We start from the raw sequence: 14,954 nt of genomic DNA on the forward strand, positions 1-14,954 counted from the left end.
GTGTCACGGTAGTAGGCTGAGAGCGTGCGGTCGTGCCGAGTGCATCTTGCGGCTTGCTGGTCGGTGTGCAGGTACCGTGTGTGAATGTGTGTGAGTTTGAGTTTGCTGAGGCCCTGTGTGATGCAGAGCGTGTTGCTAAAAGTAGGAGAGGAAACTTGAAATTTCCTGTTTTCGCTGAGATGTGCAGCAACTGCCCAGTTTTGAATCTGCAAACGGTGGGGGGTTGATGTTACTATCGCCAGCATGTGCTGCAGGGAATAAAGGCGGCTACAGCTGCTGGCCAAAGAGGACACTTCACTGACCCCTAATTCCACCGTCTCACGTGGTCATCCTGTTAGACTAGAATAGTGGTCTATTTTATCACATTTCTCATTTCTCAAAAGTGTTGAAGTCCCCTGTGGCATGCGTTCACACTATACTCAAAATAGTCTTTATCCTCCCACGACAGAAAATGGCCACCAGCTGATGGATAGATGTCCAACCCTACTGTTGGTACTGTGACCTGAGTTTCAGTGGTGCGCCACATTAAATTATCCAGTGTGGTCACAGCAAATGTCCACAGAGACCGATGTGAGAGTACCATGTCAATCACCCAGCGCCTTTAGTGGAAAGTGTGACTTAGCGTCCGTGTCCCTTTCTCTCTCTCTGTCTCAAACCGTCTCGCTTAAAAGAGTCTACTGATGGGTCTTGGTGGTGGGGGTGGTGAAGGGGAGCCAGGGTGAAAAGGTAAATGGCAGATGTGTTGGCCACACTCCTAGAAGTTAGTGCCAAACGCTTGGAGGTCTTTCTGAGTGTCTTCCCTACGGCAAGTGCCGTGTGTGCAGGCTAACCCAGAGTGTAACCAGAATACCACTGTGGTGATGCTCTGGGTCATGGTGGTTTGAACAGAGCAAGACACACACACACACACAAAGAGAGAGAGAGGGAGGAAGGGAGAGACTGAAAGAGAAACTAAGAGAGCTTTACATAGAGGTACAAGCCATCTGATGGGCTTTCAAATCATTAAGACATTCACAGCACAAGAGTCTTGATTGACACAACAATGTCTTAAAGGGCTCTCATTTAAGCATTTCATCAATTTTGTAGATTGTGTAACTTAGCAGATGGGTTTAAGTCTATTAATCATATGGATATTACGTGAGAAATGTTTCTCGCATCAGCAGAAAAATTCTGACATTGAGCAATTGAAAGATGTCAACTCCCATTTAGTGTATGTAAAAAATAGCACATCTAGAGATATTTTACGGTCACACGCTCAGAAAGAGGAAATGCACTTCTCTTATCTTACCAGAGAAAATTACGAAGAGAGCTGTGGTCGGTGTGCTGTTGGCCTGTGAAATTTGCTTCAGTGCCTTCGAATTCTTATTTTTGAATGAGGGGATGAAACTCCAATAACTCAAACCTCTGATATGTATTCATGATTTATATCTACCTTCATACACTTGCTGTATGTACATTGTTCATCTTAATACTTAACAGCACCCTCCCTTCCTCTCACACTGATTATTTATCTCCACACATGATGACAGATATACTTTTTTATCAGAGTGCTGATGTTTGGGTTTTTACCTGTTAAATTTCCACTGAGAATTGAAGCCCACAGGTCAGAGAAGTGTGAAATGGTCACAAGAAAGAGTGTGAGGGGTAGGGGCCGGCGATGGTGCGAGCAGATGGCACATTGTGGCTCTGTTCCGCTTAGGCCTGTACACGTGGGAGGGAGCCGCACACTTAATGTGGCCCCGCACGTCCCTTCTTTAGCAGGAGGGGGGTTGGGTAACGGGCAGCTGGAGAGTGCTTGCTCCAGCAGCAAACAGGAAGCTCTTGGCCCCTACGCAGCTGCACTTCCTCTTAACCCTCTCAAGACCAACCACATAATGCTGTCAAAAGACCCCCCCCCACACACACACACATACGCTAATCATCCTGACATTACGCAGAATGATCATTCACATATATTGTTGATTGATCATTTCTAATTATAGAATATAGTCTGAGTTCCAAGAACCATATATTATGGAAAACCCACCAATACACACATTACTGAAGTTCCTTATGTCTCAGAACAATCATACTGAATCACAATGTGACAGACCACTGATTTTTTCCCCCTGAATTATGACTACCGTGGGTTAAATCACATTTGTAGTAAATGTATTGTATGATGCCACACACCACCCTAAAGCTTTCTTGAGACTTAACTCGACCGTATGTTTGTGGACTTGTTTCAAACAGGCTTCATTTCCATGTTTGCAAGCTGCTCTTTTCATTTTTGGCTACTTCAGTTATTACTCATGTTGACACCTGAAACTTATTAGGGCCATGGTGACTTCTGAAATTAAATTACTTCCACAAATCATTTCTTTATTTTTAGCTATGTGTGGCTTCTGTAAAAGCCGAACTAGTTACTTAGAAAGATAATATGAAGTAGGACAAATAAATAACTGAGAGTTTATATTTAGATAACCTGATGATCTATATGTGTAATGTTCAAAACTTCCTTATTAACTGTGGTCTGACCTCTACTGGACAGTTGTTTCACAACACCCTGTGGACATACAGGACATAACCTTTAGAATGGCAGTACAGTGTCAATTTCACAGTATAATATATCTAACAAATATGTGTGAAATAGTTAAGTATCAATATATATGTCATACAAATTCACACACACAATAAAACCATAAAAGGATATACCACAAGGGTCTTTAATACATAATGCTTACATTCTTTACAACAATCTATGAAAACAACTTAACAAAAGACAAAAGGGGCCATTAACAATGGATAACCTGTTTTCTTCAGCTGTTATATAATTAAGATAAGAAACCAATGAATCTCTGAACAGTTCTCTGGATATAGAGTAGAAGAGTAAGGGGAGGATACGATGTAGGAAAAGTTAGTACTGAGGGTTAAGACCATGTCTTTTCTTTAATTAAACTGTCTGTAAGGAACCCCGGTGCTATATGCACACATAAGGCTAAAGGATACGTTAAGGCACTTCCTGTTCACTCATTAGCATTAGCTACACCCTACGGACGACTGAACCTGAGAGGAGGGGGGTGGGGGCAGGGTGGCCTACTGGGGTGGAGTGTGCTTCTTGTCATTAAGGTCAATGGTGAAAAGTTGGTCCATATTTTTTTGTCTTTTGAAAAAGAGGAAAACATCTTCTTTAATTTCATTATGCCTAACTTGAAATGGCAGGAACAAAGAGTTCTGGTGCAGTTAAGGCATTTAAATCCAGAGGTTTAAGTGTTGTAATTTATGTAAGACCTCTAGCCTATCCGGCCATACCAAAGGCACGGTACCAAAGCAATGGAGCCCTAAATGTAATTGATGACCTGCTGTCTCTACTCCTTAATCTAAAGGAATTCAGAGAAGGCTCTCTTTCAAGATACTGATATGGTCAACCCTGGAAAAAAGGTTCCTCTGGGAGGAACGCAGCTCTTTCTCAGCCTTTCTCTCAGAGGCACAGACTTCTCAAAGCAGTCCCACTTATACTAAGACTTCTCAGAATGAAAAGAAAAAGAAATAAAAATCAATCTCAAGCTTTCAGTCTTTCTTTACATTCAAGTGCTTACATGTTATCTCTCTCTGAAAAAAAAAACATCATAGTTAACACATACAACACCCCCCTTTTCCCCCTGCATTTCACTGCCCCTTAATGAAGCAGGGGGCAAGTAGCAGTCAATCACACCTAAATCACTATTCCAAAAACCAACACGTCATCTGCATAAATGATTTGTAAACACTTTTGGGGTGTTGAGTAGGGTGCAGGGTCAGGGGGGCTCTGAGATGTTTGGTGGGACGGACCCCATCAAGCTCCCAGTGTGGTGGTTAGAGGCAGCAGAGGTGTCCCTCAACCAGATGGCACAAAACAGACAAAAAAGCACCGCTAAAAAAGCATAGTTGCATACAAGTTATTATTATCATTAATTATTATTATAAATATGAGATCGGGGCTGGATTATGCTTGGCTGTGCTGTGGCTATCCATCAGGTACTCAGGACTCCAGTCCTACCCAGGGCCTAATTCAGCAGCTCCAGGTAAGTGATTGGCACTTTTCCCTTCTGGTTCCCGCGCTCTCCCATCAACCAATCAGGATCCATCCCTGGGACACTGCTGACCATGATCACCTGAAAGAGACGAAGATAAACATGCATGTGTGGAGCAAGGTACTCAGTCAGTACAACAACTCTACAAACAAAACTACTCTGGATCCATGCTTTTGAAGTTGAAGTCCTTGCCAGTTATTACTTTGAGAATTTATATAACTGATAGAACTCATCTTTTTGCATATAATCCAGACAATGATTCTTTACAGTCAAATACGTTTATATATATAATACATTTTGGGACCAAAAAATTTCTCCACAAGTTTTAAGCTTATTAAATTGAATTCTTTCTTAATTTGCAAGGCATTTGTATCTCCTATATGTTGTCACCTGTAGCTCACACATTAGCACCCATCTGCTAGGGTGTAAAAGCCACTAGCACCTATCTGCTGTGTGTGGCGGCCCGTCACCCACCTCGTCTGCCAGCAGGGAGAGCTCGCTGCTGCCGGCGGCGTCGTAGTCGTAGAGCACGCGGGCCTTACGGCTGCCACTGCAGCTGCGCAGCTCGTTGAAGGCGGATGAGCTGCGGCCGGCAGGCAAAGAGGACGACAGCGGGAGGGTGGGCACCAACACACTGGCACCCCCGCTTACCGACGACTGGTTGTTGTTAGAGGCGAATGAGGAAGGGAAGCTAAAGGAGGAGAGGGAGGACACACACAGGGTGAGGCTACTGTGAGGGACACACTAAGTTGAGGTAAGGTGAGGTATACCCTCATAGTTAGTAAGACCACAATCTATTATCCACTTCTGACTATCTTCTCTCTTTGCAGGTGACTCCAGTAATTCCCTGTGCATTAGCCACATTGTGTATAAATCGCAGGACACGAGACACGAGATTCAACATCGGTGCTGCTATAAATAAACAGTACATTTATACATGTGTATTTATTTCACTTTAACTACAATGTTACATGACCCCTCTGCAACTCATGCATACATTAACCCAAAAGAGTTTTTCATCTTTTGTTAAATTATCCAGTCCCCATATTATAACGATATATGCAAGACTTGCTCTAGGCTACACAGCAGAAACGTAATTACTGATAATAGAATTCAAGCCATTCTTTTTATTACTACCCAAAAATAGATCTGTGATTGCTGCATTTTAAGTGTCTGGCAGTCACTGGCTACCGTTCATAACTCATGAGATTTCATGACTAATAAAAGTGTGCAGTATACAGAAGGGTTGCCCTACTCATCACATCTATAGTATTACACAAAGTGAAGCAAAATGTTCTGAGTGTTGACATGTCATTTTGACCACATTTATTCTTATTATAGTTTGACCAACATTCTAATCTGTTCCCTGTTAAATTTTAAATATTATGTTGTTTTTGCATTTGTGTGTCGCTTTGGGCAAAGGCGTCTGCCAAATCCCATAACCATAACCATTTATGAAACTTCAGTTGGATGACAGCATGGTGGTTACTAACTAATGTGAACTAACAGAGTGTATGCACACATACCAAATGACTTAGCATAACAAGGCTACATGTGGTCGGGTCAATAGGAAGTTGGGAACTGTGCTGAGTAATGTACCTTCCAAGTTGCTTCTGCAGGTCAACCATGTACTGGTAACACTGTGCATAGTATGTGGTCTGAGCCTCCACAAAGTCGTTCAAGCAGCGCAGATGGTGTGCCTGTTGGGAGAAGACCAAATGTGGGTGAAACTAGGTTAGGGGGGGCATCCCCTGGTGTTTAGTGGTCGGGGTGCTAAGATTAGGGACGGTATGGCAAGCGTGCTTGTTGACTCTTGCGGCACTTACATGAGTGCTGCTGATTCCCTCGAGGAGAAGCCTGGTGATCTCTGCCTGTCGGTCAAACTCACTCTGAGTCATCCTCAAGTCCTGCTCTGCCTGTGAGACAGAAGAGAGAAGGGGGAGGGGGAGAGGGAGAGAGAGAGAGAGAGAGATGAAGGGAGCAGGGGAGAAGGAGAGAGATGGGGGATGGGAGATAGTCAGAACTCAGATGGCCCAAAACTCATGACACTCATAACGGGAAAATGTCCTGTCACATGAGGCACATCAGTCCTGTGCAATGTACGATGGATAACTCACACAACAGCACAGGCATGAAGTGAGAGAGGAGAGATGACACAATCCATTTGACACATTAAGATCACAATTAGTCTATGAAGCAGCCACAAGTGGACCAACATCAGAGGTGCAGTAACCCACTGAGCTAGCACTCTATCCTCTAACCTCTATCCTCCAACGCTGCGTTAGCACGCTGATACCTGCCTGGCCAGAACAACGCAGGAAGGAGCTTGTAAACGCTGACTGGGGGCAGATGGTGCTGCACAATGGTAGGGACGGCCGTCCGGTTCCTTCCAGCTTTTCACTATTGTTCTGGACCCGAGCGAGCGTGGCTAAAGAGGGGGCCTGAGGCTGCGACGCAGAGCTGAGCTCATGCTACAGGCTACGGCTAACTGCCAAGAGGCACAGGCCCTTCCAGCAAAGGCCAAGAGCATTCCTCTTACCTTTGTCACTTCCTCTGCCCACATCTGCTCAGCGTTTGAAACCAGTGTGAGAGAGGGAGGGAGAGAGAGAAGAAAAGAGAGAGAGAGAGAGAGAGAGAGAGAGAGAGAGAGAGAGGGACAGAGATAGAGATTAAAGCAGCAGTTGTTGACACCGACTGTCAGGAAAAAGCCACACATGGACACCAACATGTGCACCAAAGCTACCTTACTACTGCACCACACAACTACACATAACTTGCTATGCAAAGACAGACACACCGCTCCATCACACCAACCACTAAAACACCACATTTTCACCAATAAACAAACACCAACTGCCGCCTTCTGCTGCGTTGGATCTGAAAGTTATCCAACAAGTGAAAAATGGCGACGTAACTGAGGACATATGATCTAGTAATAATGAAGACCTACTGTAAAATGTGCTCTACACAAGCTTAGGGGATGGCAGACAGATTCATGTGATAATGTTATTTGCCAGGAGGTCCAATTATGGGTAAAAATGTCTTTGGCATTTAGAAAAAAACATGCCGAGCACGGAAATCAGACACGTACTGCTTTGCCTCAGTGGAGAGGATTTCTGCACTTCTATATATGACCTTTAAAAATGTTCAGAGAAGATTCTGATGAGTACTGTTTTTTCCTTCTTCTTGCAAAATGCCTACTTCTCTTTTTTACCAAATGGAACAAAGGGTGGTGCACAATTTTGTAATGTCACGGGGTATGTTGGGCAAACAACATTAAACCTCTAAAACGGCTTTGAGGCAAAACAAGAAATGGTTCTTGATAACCATCACCCTACAACTCAAGGTTATACATTTAAGGAGGGTGTTTTTTTCGTTTTTCTCTGAGAAAAGGGGACAGAAAAAGAAATGCATCCGTCTGCATGAGTAGGCAGCCCCTGTGGTCAAAATGCTGGCCTCTAAGACCATTTAAACCAAGACAAACCTTCTCCCATTTGACATGAAGGAAGTTCACCATGTAAAAGAAATTGGCTGAATAGTCAACATCCCCTGGTGGAGGGCTGAGGCCGTGAGACTGGAGGGAGAGAGAGAGAGGGAAAGAGAAGGGAAAACAGAGGAAGACAGATCTGGACAGAAACACGACACTGCCACATCAAACTAAAACTACACAGAGAAACAAAAACAGGAGCATCTTCGGGAAGATCCCAACCGACTTCACGCTGGCTGTCACACAGAGCAGTGGTTTGGGGTCTTGTGGCTTGTGACATCAGCAGAACGTGACACAAATTACAGGCATCAGAAAATGGCTTTCACTCCTTCCTGATTACGGAAGAGTTCCTGTGGGCTGCCGCTGGCTTTATTTCACGGCTTCACGGACATCGTCACTCACCACGGCTCTGGCATCTGCCATCCGGGCCTTCTTTAGCCTCGTCTTGGCTGCGTCCAGATCCAAACGCTTATTCGCAAGTAGCTTGCGCTCTTTCTGAAGATAAACAAGGTTAAACAAACAAAGGTATTAGGCCCACACCTGTCTACATTAAACAATGACAAGATCATTAAACTGTCTATGTTAAACAATGACAAGATCATTAAACTGTCTATGTTAAACAATGACAAGATCACTCATCTGCAGTGTCACAGGGAACTCTGTCTGGTGACCGCATAACTATATTACTGCTTTGATCAGAGAAAAATAATAAACTACATTGAAAAACATTAACAAAAAAACATTAGTCTTGGGACTTATGCTTAGATGAAATTAAGGCCATGCTGTTCTTGAGCTTTGGATGCACATGGTATTCTAATTTTAATAAGAAAAACATTTTAAACACCATCTCTTAAAAGGTATAAGTATTCCTCTCCTCGATGTGCATAAGTACTAAATAGACCTTTTTGTTGAATTACAACAATGAGCTGTAAGATTGCCATCATTTACACAGCACTATATATTCATATAATTTTGCCCATAACCCAGACTGCAAAGATCAGTTACTCACCAAGATAGTCTTAAAATCGCCCTCAAGGAAATTCCGAAAAGGTGTCAGGAAGTTGATGGCAGAGCTTTGGATAAACTCTCTCTCAGCTCCACCAATCTGTTTCTCTGTCTCTCCACATTTAATCAATGCGTTGCCTATAGCAACAAGACAAAGACACAACATTGAACACAGAATAATAATAATAAAACAAATGCAGTATTCTTATGACTTGTATAACTGGTTCTGTGAAATACAAGCGTTTAAATCAAGGAAGATGTCTGTGCCTTATCAGAAATCTTAAGCACCCGCCTGAATGCCGAAACAGGGCCTTAGAACTTGATGTCCTGGAAATGTAGGACAGTTTATATAGATTTGCTGCTGGTTCAAATACTGTACATGTTCATCCAAAATACGCTAAGGTGTTTTAATGATTACCATAGGCTGTTCCTGGTCCAAACTCGTTCCCAGAATCGATCATTGACTGGCCGAGCAGCTCATGGTTGTTCACCCGAGTTGGTACTTTTTTCTCAAGTTTCTCATAAAAGAATTCCTCTATCCTCACATCTGTATGGAGTAGTTGGACAGAAAGTAACTCAATTAGGTGAAAGCTAGGAGTCATACACTATACAGACAAAAGCATTGGGACACCTGCCATTACACCCACAGGCACTTCAATGACATCACATTTTAAATCCATAGGTATTCATTTGTTGGGGGAGTTGAGGGTTATATTACCAGGGCTGCATGAAACAGAAAGCTCTGAATGATATAACACATAACAGTATCCACTTATTCTATTAAAATACAAAACATGTTTTTTAAAGGATCCTGAATTTTCAATTCAGAAGTGTATATTACAAATTAGCACCACTCAATGAAGGTAAAGAAGAGACCAAATGTACAAATTAAACTCCAACAAATTCTGCAAACTCCTTTCTGCTTTGAAAGGAAAGCAACACAGATGGGAGGCTGCAGTTTGTGAAATGATAGTGAATTCTCTTAGGACTGGACAAACAAACAGTAGGCAGGTGTCAGAGATGCTTTTGTGTGTAGATCAGCTGCTCCTGTCAGCATGCTAGATGGGCCCCCAGTTGCTGTCTCCGAGTGTAGCCATGTGACGGCTCTGTGTGAGTTTTTGGGGAGAGTGGGCAGCTGTGTCCACTGCTGCTTAGGACATTTGAAGTAGGCTGGTTTTGCTTAACTCTTGTGTGATGAATTATGAATAAATATCAGGCTGTGGACTGCCCAAATTAACAGACTAAGGATGTTAAAACAAAAAAAAAAACAAAAAAAAAAAACATTTGTGCATTTTATTGATAGGCTATATGAGTTATTTGTGGGCTGCTACCGGAACACAATACTGACCGGTGTCATAAGGATTAAAATCCTTTTTATGGAAATACTGTCACACAGTGCTGCAAATTCGTTGTCAGAGTGATCTCACACTAGATATCCATGCCTGATCTCCCACTAGAAATTCATGCCTGGTCTTTTCAAGGGTATATGAAGTATTTTAGAGGCATGTTCATCAGCTGATAACAAGTGCATATTAACTTCAGTGCAGTGTGAAGTATTTTACTTGGATTTGGCTGTAGTAGGACTTCAGTTTGCTTCATTATCCGTTCTGTCCAGTGCTTGGTGCATTCTGCTCTGCCCAGAAGGTTCTCCAAATGCGCGTCCAACTCTGTTTTCTCTGCCTGTCCAAATTTTTCTTCGGTGAACTGTGGGTGGGTCGACAGTATCAGACACTTTAGAGTGAATCTCGGGTGCAGTAGCCTACATAATTTCGTTTACAAGGAATTACTTGAATAGTTATAGCAATATACAGTAGGCAAAGTTAACAGCTATTATGGCGCAAAGTTCGACGAACAGTAACGTTAACTGAACATCACTTGTTGCTGCCTATAACTAAATGTCTATCCTAAATACTTGCAGTGGTGTGAGTATTGCAGATAAGTTTGAGATTTAATTTACAACTAGGTAGGGTAGTAATGTTGCCTTCCTATGTTTGTACTGAGACACATAACAAGCGATTACTTGATATTGTCAGATAAACAACGTTAGGTAAATCAATACATTTAGCTTGCATTAGGCGAGGTTGTCTTTAGCCTACCTAACATTAGCAGATAGCAAACTAGAGGAAAGCTAAAATAGTAGCTACGCTACACAGCTTTCTGGCTGAGCTAACTAGCTGACTAGTGGCTACGAACTTATGCTAGTTAGTTGGAGTTAGAGGTGGTTAGTTGTCCAGCTTGAAAAGTTTGTTTACACATTCACATTCATATAGAAATAATGTAAGCCTTTAATGTTGCCGTAAAGGAATCATTCATTAAATCAAAGAGGTTTGGTTTGACAAGGAAACCAGTCATATTAGCCTGTATGCTAGCCTACCACCAACTATCATTAGGCTAACGATACAATCACAGCTTGCTCAAAGAAACCGGATGTGCTGAGTTTGCTATCCCAGGACTTTTTGTCAAGGCTATCGTTAGCTTTTTGAGGCTAAAAACAACTGTTACATGTAATCAACCCATGCTCTGGCTTGATTCGATGTCGCATTTAGGAATGGGAGTAAAAAACAACAGAAGTTGCATATGTAATACTAATGTAGCATGATAGCTAACTAGCTAGCAAACTAACGTTAGCAAATAATTTAATGACAGGAACTTTTATAACTCGTAAATTAGCTAACACATTAGCAAAGTTGTAAACACTTCCTTAAACTGAAAGGCCATGATGGAGTTATTCTCAGTCCTGCCATAATTGCAGTAAAAATGTGTCGGTCACACCCGACTTGATAGGAAAGCATCAGTAACACTTTCACCAGTAGTTTCAAGAGACCGTCGACTTGCATTTATTTACCTGAACTGCGCGAGTGAGGAAAGTGCCGGCGTCCGCTGCAAATCTTTTGACGTTAAAATCCATGATTTTTCTTGTTTTGAAAGTCAGCTATCAGCCGAAAACTTGTCCATACAAGGTCAGGGATACAATGACATTAAAATGTACGTAAGATACAGAGTGATATTTTATTTTTTGCAATTCAGAGTAGACAGGGCAATCCCTCCCACCACAATCGCTTCACTGTATGTGGGATTACAGTTGTTTGGTACGTCGGACGGTGGCAGAGGGGAGGAGGGCCTGACTCAAACTACATTTGAGGGAAGTGCGTATTTTTCGTTAGGCTGTCTGAAGTCTTTGACTTGCCACGAAGACAGTTTCAGCCTTAGGCCTATGTAGCTTTAAGAGAAAGACAGTGTTAGTATAGCCTAAGTTATGCGTAAACCGTCATTGTTTCTACATTATAGGACAAATTAGCCTGACAATTATACGTGTAATAATGGGCTAATTACCCCCCCCCCCCCCATAACGACAGGGGTGCTGCAGCTGCAGATCAATAGGCCTAGGCCAGATCAATAGTAGCCAGCCTATATATCTTTTTTAAAAGTGATTCATGAACTCTCTGATGATCTCAGATACTCTCTGTACATAACCCTCAATACTCCTGTCACTGAGACATGTCATCTGGAAAACCTGTATTTGGGTATTTCCCAGAATTGGGGCCTATTTCTGTCCACAGGGTGTAATTCTATTAAAAACACATTAAATCTAATAATGTTTAGCATCACTAATTAGTATAAAGAAAAACAAGCCTAGACTTTTTTAATGGTTGCTCCTACTCATGATTTAGACACATTTTATTGGTGTTTTATGGTACAATATCAGTGTTTTGGTGTTGTCCGCAACCAGAGTTTTCACATATTGTGCCATATCTCAAACATTATTTATCAAAAATTCATTTAAAAAATCATGCATATGAATTAAATGTTATCTGAACTTATGAACTGCATGCACACATTATGCATATATATGCATTTCCTGCTTTATTTTGCTTAATGTTTACCTGTCCCATGGTTTAGCCGTCATTACCAGCACACTCTACATAAAGGCACTTTGCTACTGTTTTTTCATCAAAAAAATATTTGGTAACCATGGTCACCTATTATCACAGTGGAATACATGGGTGTCAAGCAGAAAGATTGATGCCTTGATGTCCAGAAACATAAGAAAATCTACTCTTTATCCCTCGTTTTGGGCATGTACACTTATTATGTGTCATTACCATACGCATTGTATTTCTGTATTTTTGAATATTCCTGAAATTTTAAAATGACTTTAATAGTTTAAATGATGTACATTACATGTAGAAAGCTAGCTACACTTGCATGGTGATCATTTTTGCTTCTCAGGGTAGTTTTTCGGTATAAATGTCATCACCAGCACAGTCATTACCAGCACATTATAGCTTGAAATGTAGTGGTAATGACGACTGTGTTGGTGATGACATTTTTGCAGATACATTTAAAGTACTCTTTTTAAAAGAAATAAGTTTTTTTTTTCACAAAGTCAGTTCAACTTGGGTTTCTAAATTATAAACATTTAATTGCAATAGATTACGATCAGTGATTTGTCATCACCGCAACAAATGTCATTACCAGAACTGCAATGTCATCACCATCACCATGCATATTTTTGCCAATAGATTATGTATAAATTACAATAAATGACATTAATTAGATATTTTTGACAATGTTGGACAGTCTAAATTGCCACTGGATGAAAACAGATATGATATATGGCATTTATTTCAAATAAATGAAATTCCAAGCCAGGGTCGAGTGAAAAAATCAAAAAATAAGATACTTAAACGACTATAATTCATGTTGTAAGTAATATTCAACAATTCTAATAAGTTCAAGATAAAAATAGACTTCATGTGAAACCATAATTGATCATTGATTGATCATTGATTGACCATTTCATCTTTAAAATGTACATATTACATGATGTGATGGTAATGACATTTACCTGAAAAATGACAAAAAATCATAAATTCCCTTATATTGTGGTCTCAACCAAGCTCACAAGGTTACTCCTATCAAAATGACTAATAATTTGATGCATACCAATTAGTAAAATTTTGAATTTTATTTTTCAAAATTTCAGTAACCCAAATAGGCCCGAAATCTGAGAAATGCCCATTTATCTAACTATACACTGTTGTACATAATTAAGCTCAATCGTCTACATAGGCCTAACTGCACAGAATAATATACTCAACCTGCACTTCGTTATGTAATGCTTCTTTTGCACTTCTGGTCGGATGTCATCTGTATTTCATTGGCTCTGTAGCCTACCTGTATTCTGCTAAATGACAATACATTTTAACCTAATCTAATCTAAATGGCTGCCATAAGCAACACAACTCCAGTTCAAATATTTTTGATATCATAAAAACTATGAGATAAGATAAGAATATTATATATATATATATATATATATATATATCCTGGGAGTCGTGGTGCAGCAGGGGCTGCGCTCGCCTGTTCATGTGCTCCGACTGCAGGAACAGGTTAGTGGGATAAAGCACATTCAACACTGCACTCTCAAATCCAGAGTACCGCTCATGGACATCAAGACACGTACGTCATGGTGCACAGAGGGATTGTGTCGTGTGTGTGAGTTAGTGAGTGTGTGTGTGTGTGTGCGCGCAGGGTGCGATTTGTAGGGGGGGATGGTGAGGATTTCCCCCCCTCTGGTTTTCCTATCCCTACCTCTGCTAAATTATTTTTATCGTCGGGGGGGACAACATTTATCCCCCTCTGCCCCTCATATTGATTAATGCCACTTAATATAAGTAAAGCGCTGCAACGTGAGAACAGTCTAGTAGGCTAGCCTACATAATAATCTGACATCAGAAACGCACCGTCACAGTCAGCACTGATGCTGCTGACACAGTGGCTGCGTGATAACTCAATTTGGCCTTGATCGTGCAGGACATTTCAGAATGTCGAGTGTGTAATCCATCATAAATGGCTAGGTTCAATGGAAAAGTTAGCTGGACAAATGAAAGAAAACGAGAAGGATTCAGTGAAGCATAATAATGTTTTACAACCTTCAAAATTAGAAAACGGATGCAACTGAGATGGAGGACAACTGCACGTAGAGTAGTAGAACATAGGCCTATTGTCCGAAGGAACTTAAATGAGGAGATATTTGCTGAATGTCACAAAAAGTGTTACAGAAATGGCTTGGCATCGCTTATTCAATGGCTCTCTACCGAAACACCTGTAGTTTGCGGAGGACGAATGAGAAAGCACTCGTTTGATAAATCAGCCAGTAGTAGACAAATAACTTTTAGAAATAATCTGTACTGCAAAAACGAATGTTGGTGGGTATTTAAACTATCTAGCGGGTGTTTTAACAGCTGCAAGAAATAGAAGCTTCATGGTCTTTATGTTCTGGTTCGTAAATGATTTTCATAAAACTTCAAGTTGCCCTATAACTTTACTCTCCAAACTCTACAAACGTATTCAAAATCATCCCCCCCTCTGCTTTTTACACAAATCGCACCCTGTGTGTGCGTGTG

The 14,954-nt window shown here is 41.2% G+C and overlaps 1 protein-coding gene across 2 annotated transcripts; it reads right to left on the minus strand.

Annotated features, from left to right (window-relative positions):
* Window positions 1–2,681: 2,681 nt before the first annotated feature.
* On the minus strand, window positions 2,682–11,635 carry sh3glb1a (SH3-domain GRB2-like endophilin B1a). 2 transcript variants are annotated; one of them, XM_076290183.1, is made up of 11 exons: window positions 11,390–11,635; window positions 10,107–10,248; window positions 8,963–9,091; window positions 8,549–8,682; window positions 7,942–8,034; window positions 7,537–7,626; window positions 6,592–6,615; window positions 5,879–5,968; window positions 5,652–5,752; window positions 4,527–4,743; window positions 2,682–4,133 (listed from the first exon to the last, which is right to left on the minus strand). In XM_076290183.1, the coding sequence occupies exons 1-11, from the start codon at window positions 11,450–11,452 to the stop codon at window positions 4,026–4,028; spliced, it is 1,191 nt and encodes a 396-aa protein (XP_076146298.1). In that variant the 5' UTR covers window positions 11,453–11,635; the 3' UTR covers window positions 2,682–4,025. The 2 variants fall into 2 exon arrangements, with proteins under 2 accessions (XP_076146298.1, XP_076146297.1); XM_076290182.1 differs by lacking the exons at window positions 6,592–6,615; window positions 7,537–7,626 and having other exon boundaries at window positions 11,390–11,631.
* Window positions 11,636–14,954: the final 3,319 nt, after the last annotated feature.

Source organism: Alosa pseudoharengus, unplaced genomic scaffold (assembly GCF_046254945.1).
Source record: "Alosa pseudoharengus isolate Yale_2024_CS ecotype anadromous, Long Island Sound unplaced genomic scaffold, YU_APseudo_1.1 YU_APseudo_1.1_scf_18, whole genome shotgun sequence".
In the NCBI taxonomy this organism is placed as follows: Eukaryota; Metazoa; Chordata; class Actinopteri; order Clupeiformes; family Clupeidae; genus Alosa; species Alosa pseudoharengus.

What these genes read in the sequence shown, in the direction of transcription:
- sh3glb1a (XM_076290183.1), bottom strand. Translation starts at nt 11,452, where the DNA reads ATGGATTTTAACGTCAAAAGATTTGCAGCGGACGCCGGCACTTTCCTC. An exon ending in TCCTCACTCGCGCAGTTCAG is followed by an intron (nt 10,249 to 11,389) that starts GTAAATAAATGC and finishes ACCCACCCACAG; the next exon opens with TTCACCGAAGAAAAATTTGG. An exon ending in TGGCAGATGCCAGAGCCGTG is followed by an intron (nt 7,627 to 7,941) that starts GTGAGTGACGAT and finishes CTCTCCCTCCAG; the next exon opens with TCTCACGGCCTCAGCCCTCC.